Below are 6,000 nucleotides of genomic sequence, written 5' to 3'. Positions count from 1 at the left end.
CCCCCCCAGGTCTGAAAGCCCTACACTTTAATCTGTTTCTCTAACACTCAGACATCACTTAGAGCTCGCTCATTAGCTGCTATTTCATGGATTAAATATAAATCCATTCTTCTATTAATTTTTATACTTCTTTTCTGTTACATAAGCCTATTCTTATAGCTAATCACAGAATCAACTAGTTTGGAAAAGTCCTCCGAAATCAAGTCCAACCTTTGACTCAACACCACCTACTAGACCATGGCACTGATGCCACATCCAGTCTCTTAAAACCCTCCAGGGACGGTGAATCCACCACGTCCCTGGGCAGCCCATTCCAATGTCTGATCATTTTCTTTGTAGAGAATTTCTTCTTAATGTCTAACCTAAACCTCCTCTGCCCTCTTGTCCTACTGCTGTTCGGACGACGACTGGTTCCATATATCATATATCTTTATTCAAAAACAGTCACGGGTTAATTCTATTTATCTCTACCAATCGGTACCCGTGGCACCCAGACCAAGATGGGAAGGGTTAAAGAGAATTCCAAGCAGCCAGCGGTAGCTATGGTTGTGTATACACAAAACACAGCATTCTGAACAACCCCGTATTCTATATCTCACCAACACAGGACTCTTTATTGATCCTATAGTTTAATCATAACTGTAATTTTTCTTTAGTTCTAACGGTATCACTTGTATGGCTTTACTTATACCGGTTAGATGTTCAGCCCCGGTTACGCCCACCGGGCACAGCGGGGCCTGAGGGCAGCGCTCGGGGGTCACCGGCGGCTCCCGCCGGGGCGGGCGCGGGGCGGGCGGAGCGTGCGCAGTGAGCGGCCCGGCCCCGCCGCCGCCGGCACTGCCGCGTCCCGCGCTGAAGATGGCGGAGGGCGGCGCGGCGCCCCCGTCCTGCGCTGCCTCCTCCTCCTCCTCCCTGAAGGGGCTGCGGGAGCAGATGGGTGAGAGCGGGCAGCCAGGGGGAAGCGCGGCGGTGTGGGGGATCCGGCGGACCGAGGGCGCGGCTGGGGGGGGGGTGTCCCCCCCATCCCCGGCCCCCGTCCCGGGGCGTGGAAGGGGCACCGCGAGTGGAGGCCGCCCGGCCGGGTCCGTCCTTTCCCGCAGCCCCGGGCGGGAATTGCTGGCTCGGGACCTCCCGCAGCCGCTGGGCAGTGGCAGAGGAGGCTGCGGGAGGGCGGCGTTACGCGAACCGCCCATTTTTCACCGTTTTTCGACGGTCTGAACTTGTCGGTGTCTCTGCGGCGGCTCTTGCCCCGGCGGTGTGTCCGGTCCCGAGTGAAGAAGGCAGGGAAGTCCCTGGAGTTGATTCCTAATCAAAGATTGGCTAAAGCCCCGTTTATTTAATTTCATTTCATTTCATTTTATTTCTTCTTTTTTTTTTTAATCTACTGTTCTCAGAGGGCTAAAGAAGCTCTGCTTTGGGTTTGTCCTTGGCTGTATTTACGTGCCTATTAATACTTACGGTCCTTAATAGCATATTTTGAAACCAGCGTTGTGCGTGCATGGTGTGCGTTTGCAGCACAATTTCATGGCACATCTCCACGCAAAAGCTTTGTGGGTGATCCATTAGAAAAGATAAACATTTTCTTATCCCGGACACAAAAAGATAAGGAAAGATAATTGTGGCTTGATCTAAGCTAACTAACTTGGACTTGGTACAAAAACTACTCTGAGAGCCTCTCGCTTGATTGTTTTCAGTGTGTCTGTGTAATTACACAAAGAAGAGTGCTGGCAAAGAGTCCTGAATGCACAGCTCTCTTCTGGCATTCTTTTTCAGTGTGTTGAGTGTCAGAAATATTACTTAATTACTTTTCGTTTCTGTTTCAAAATCAAGACAGTTTAGTGCTCCAGAAGGATAACGATCTGCCGAAAGATAGCACTTCTCACCTGCACAGGCGGTGTCTATTTGATCCTTAAGCTTCCTGCTAGAGCTGCTGCACTTTATTTTGCATATTGGATGCACTTCTACGGTGGCCCCTAAGTTCTTCTAAAGACGGGCACCTACATTTTCTGGTAGCTGTCACGACCTAGATTTAGTCCCAAAACCAGAGGGGAAATGCTCCTTGAGCCAGGCAGCTCCATCTCCCTTAACATATGCACATGTTCTAATATGCACATGGTGTTAAAAAAACAAACCCTCTCACTAGATCCCGGAAAGACTAGACCTTGAAATTTTTTTCCCTGAGGGGGTAGAAGTCACTGAACCAGAATCTAAACTTCAGTGTACATAGAATGCATTTCTAGCACTTGTGTACTTGAAGATAAACTCATTGCTAATGTGCATTGAATCAATGCTGTCTGAGTGTACAGGCCACTGCAGCTCTGCTCCTGACTTCTTGTCAGTAGCGCTCCCTGGAGAAAGCAAATGATGTTTAGAAATTATCCTTGCAATCCCGTGGTTAGCAGTGGAATTGGCACGGTAATTGCCACAGTATTTGCTGCTGTTTGGAGAAGTTGTGAGCAGCAACCAAGTCTGATATCGCGACTGTTTGGAGAGGATGTAGGAGGGGAAAAAAGAGACACCAGAAAGAACCTTGTTTAGTCCCATGCTACCCTTGGGCAGATTGGCGAGGGATATAACTTCCTGCTTTTCTAAGCTCAGTTGGCTGCGTGGGGGGACTCATCTGTTCCAAAATACCTGCTAACTAGAGTACTTGGGCCCAGTTTCTGCCTCTCTGTGGGCAATTGTGTGCTTTGCTGTCTTAATCAATCTGGAGGGCAAACATCTAGACAAAATAAATACAGTGCTGTGCATCTTTAGTTGTTTACCAGTGAACTTCTGGTTGGGAATCTCACGTTTTAAAGACAATAAGTAAGAATCAGAAGCATCTTGCTGAGAAACTACAGCTCTTTCTGGCGGCCTGGCTAGGAGCTGTATGTATACCTTTTGTGTAGTTACCTTTTGCATGGGTTCCTTTTTGGGGGCAAGACTGCTGGGTTCTTGTTCCCCACTTCTGCTCTCTGTTACCAGCCTCTTAATATTGGTTTCATCTGTGGTTGGTTGGTGCTGGTTAATTATTCTAAGCCTTTAAAGTGTAGAATCCCACAGTGCCATTTTTAACTAACTTCGGTATCAATGTGCTAAGTTGGGCTAGAAAAATATTCTCTTTAATTCAGGCTAGTATTGAGGTGAGGAAAAGTTGTTTCTCTTTCTTTGAGTATCAACGGTAGTTAAGGTTCTGCAGGCCAAATCATGCCTGCAGTGTCAGTTCTGCAGTTCCTTTGTAATAATTTTCTGCCCTGACATTCCTGTCCAATCTTATGTCCTTTAGGTGGATGACAAAGAGCAGAATTTGCTACTACAACTAGAAGGCAGTTAATATTTCCATCAGTGATGTGTGAACATCCTTTAATATTAGAAGTGAATTGTGGTTGTACACTGAAACAACAGTGCATAGATGGCAGCTGCTTACCCCATTCTTGTGATCCATGCTTGCTGCTGTCATCCTTCAGGGATGAAGAGGAATTTTTGCTCCTATTCTAATACCGTAAGCACTGCTGAGCTTGTTAAGATTTGAGAAGAGGGGAATAATCAGTTACTTGTGGTTTACCCAGCATATGAGGTTTTCCTGGATTCGTGTGGGTAATCAGAGTAAAAATACCTATAATTTAAGCTGTTGTATCCCACAGTTATTATTTTATTTTCATTTTCACTGAAATACTAAAATCTCCTGTGTTTTCTAGTATGGGTGGTAGAGAATATGTGTTTGTTTTTACCAGAGCTTGGCTGTGCTGTTGTCAGGATTTCCACTTGTACTGAATCGCTGCTGTGAAGGTTGTTCAAAACAGTGTATTAAAATGCTGTTTGTATGTATTTTCCTTTCCAAGACCTACATGATTTTTTGGGAAACTTGTCTCAGGACATGGGACAAAAATGAAGTACCTTTTTCAACCAGTCTAGCTGCAGGCATAATTCCCATGACCTGCGTGGCTGAGCCCAGCTTGGTCGGAAGTTGTCTGATAAAATAACAGCTTCCTTCCGTCTAATCAGGTTTTTTCTGCCTGTGTAAGTGACACTGTCTGGCTTTCTCCTTCTTGCCTGGAGCACAGTTACTGGTAACAGCTTTACCAAGATACACAGAATTTGCATGTAAAGAAGGATGGATGGATAACTAATAGTGAACCTAAAGTGCTCAAGCAATTAGTCAGGAACACTTGGAGATTTGTCTGGTCTCTGGGTAATAGTTATAAAACATAATTTAAGAACACAAGTTTGTACCAATAGCTGTGGAAGTACTGCTTTTATGTATAGTCTTGGTGGCAAAATCCAAGCATTCAGTTGTTGTCTTACTCGATGGTGTTCAAATGAATGCCTCGTGCTTACTCCACGTGTGGAGCAAAGGCAGCCCAGTGACTGGGGCATTCAGCTGGTGATCACTAGGGCTGCCTCCAGGTTCTTGTTCTGTCAGACTCCTCATAACTTTGGAGAAAGTTTTAAGGTTTTTTTGCGCTTCATCTTTTTTCCCTGCATCAAAGTAGTAACACTGCTTTGCAGAGTGCCAGGGTGATAAATGCAAAGAACTGCACAGAAATTGGATTTCACATAGATCCCAGTGGTGAGAGAGAACATTTCCAAGTCAGGCTGAGAACTTGATGTAATTGTGATGGCTGTGAGCCTTAATTTCATTTTCTTCTTGTTCATGGAAATACAATCATACAGGATAATTTCATGCTGATTCACAAAGATGAATGGTACATATTAGGTGCTTAACATTCTAAAGATTACCTCCAGTTGTAAGTGGTTTATATAAAGGTTTTACTCTAATTTAAAACTTTAAATTCTTGAGATTTCTCAAAATGCATTTGAGATCCTCCTTGCTGTAAGGAGAAAAAAAGAAACAAGCAAAAAAACCCAACCCAACTATATGCATATATGGCAAATTTTTTTTTTCAGTTTCTTATACAGGATGTTCCATTCTTTACATATTTCTTCATGTGTTAAAATTACAAAAGATAAATTTGGATTCCATGCTTCAATTCAGATGCAAGTATTTAGCCAATAATGACTTGCAAGGGTCATAACTGATGGTGAGAGCAGAGATCCTGTGGCTTACACTATCTCTAGCTGTGCATAGCCTTAAAATGTGACTGGAATTAAGGACTGCTGCTTCTTCATACGCTTGTGATTTTCAAAAAGAAAACAGATAGGAATATTTAAAGTACTGATACACTGTTATTAATTGTCAGTTCTTAAAAGTGATAAGAGGGTAAAGAAGGGTTACTATGGGTTGCTGTGAGATAAATATAAGAAATAATGTAGGTTAATCGTAATCTTAGGGGTATCAAATGCTGCTGGTTGTCTTTAAACTTGATAATTGGAGATTCTTGCACTCCTCTTGTAAAAGGATACTCTGACAAATAAAATTCTGAGCATGCAATTTTAATGACTTCTGTTAATATGACTTATCAGATGACTTGTGATATTTTAAAAACAAAGTGGGGCCTTCAAATTCTTGGTCTGCCACTAATAAATTAATGCCATTTGGCTTCCAATTATGCAGTTTACAACCAGGTAGTTCTTCACTGATGATATGCTTTCAGTGTGTTTTCATATACTTGTCCAATAATTAAAACTGTTCTAGATGCTGGTGATTGGGTGGTTTGGTGCATGGGGTTCCTGGAAGAGAAATCAAATGTTGCTCGAAGTGTTTTTGTTTGAAAGAGACAGAAACCTCAGCCATCCCCCCGGATCTGTGGTGTTCAGAGAGTGCATAAGTGGAAACAAGCCTTTGCTTTTAAGGAAGGCTGACCTAGTTGCTTGACATTTGTTTTCATCTAAATTATTTGTATATTCCAGTCAGTTTGGAACTTCCTCTTTCTAGGTGAAGGATCCACAACTGGAGCTGCCTTTGAAGAAAACAATTACCATTAGTTGTGCTCAGAATACCTCTGTCTTTCCTCATAGTGGTTTTTTTTTTCCCCATAATTCACAGGGAGTTTTTAAAATACTCTTTTATGAGTAGTTAACTGACTCTTAATTTACAGACACACTCTGTTGTTTAAG

General features: G+C 43.2%; 1 protein-coding gene across 11 annotated transcripts in view; it reads left to right on the top strand.

Annotated features, from left to right (window-relative positions):
• Positions 1-794: 794 nt before the first annotated feature.
• Positions 795-6,000, top strand: part of MAP7D3 (MAP7 domain containing 3) — a 45,462-nt gene continuing 40,256 nt past the window's right edge. For all 11 annotated transcript variants that reach the window (XM_064670042.1, XM_064670039.1, XM_064670035.1 and 8 more), the window contains exon 1: positions 795-937. In XM_064670042.1, the coding sequence (XP_064526112.1) occupies positions 859-937 (79 nt within the window). In that variant the 5' untranslated portion in view covers positions 795-858. The remainder of the gene's footprint in view (positions 938-6,000) is intronic.

The sequence above is a fragment of the Pseudopipra pipra genome, chromosome 13, assembly GCF_036250125.1.
Source record: "Pseudopipra pipra isolate bDixPip1 chromosome 13, bDixPip1.hap1, whole genome shotgun sequence".
NCBI lineage: Eukaryota > Metazoa > Chordata > Aves > Passeriformes > Pipridae > Pseudopipra > Pseudopipra pipra.
This window is presented reverse-complemented; position numbering and strand designations above follow the sequence as displayed.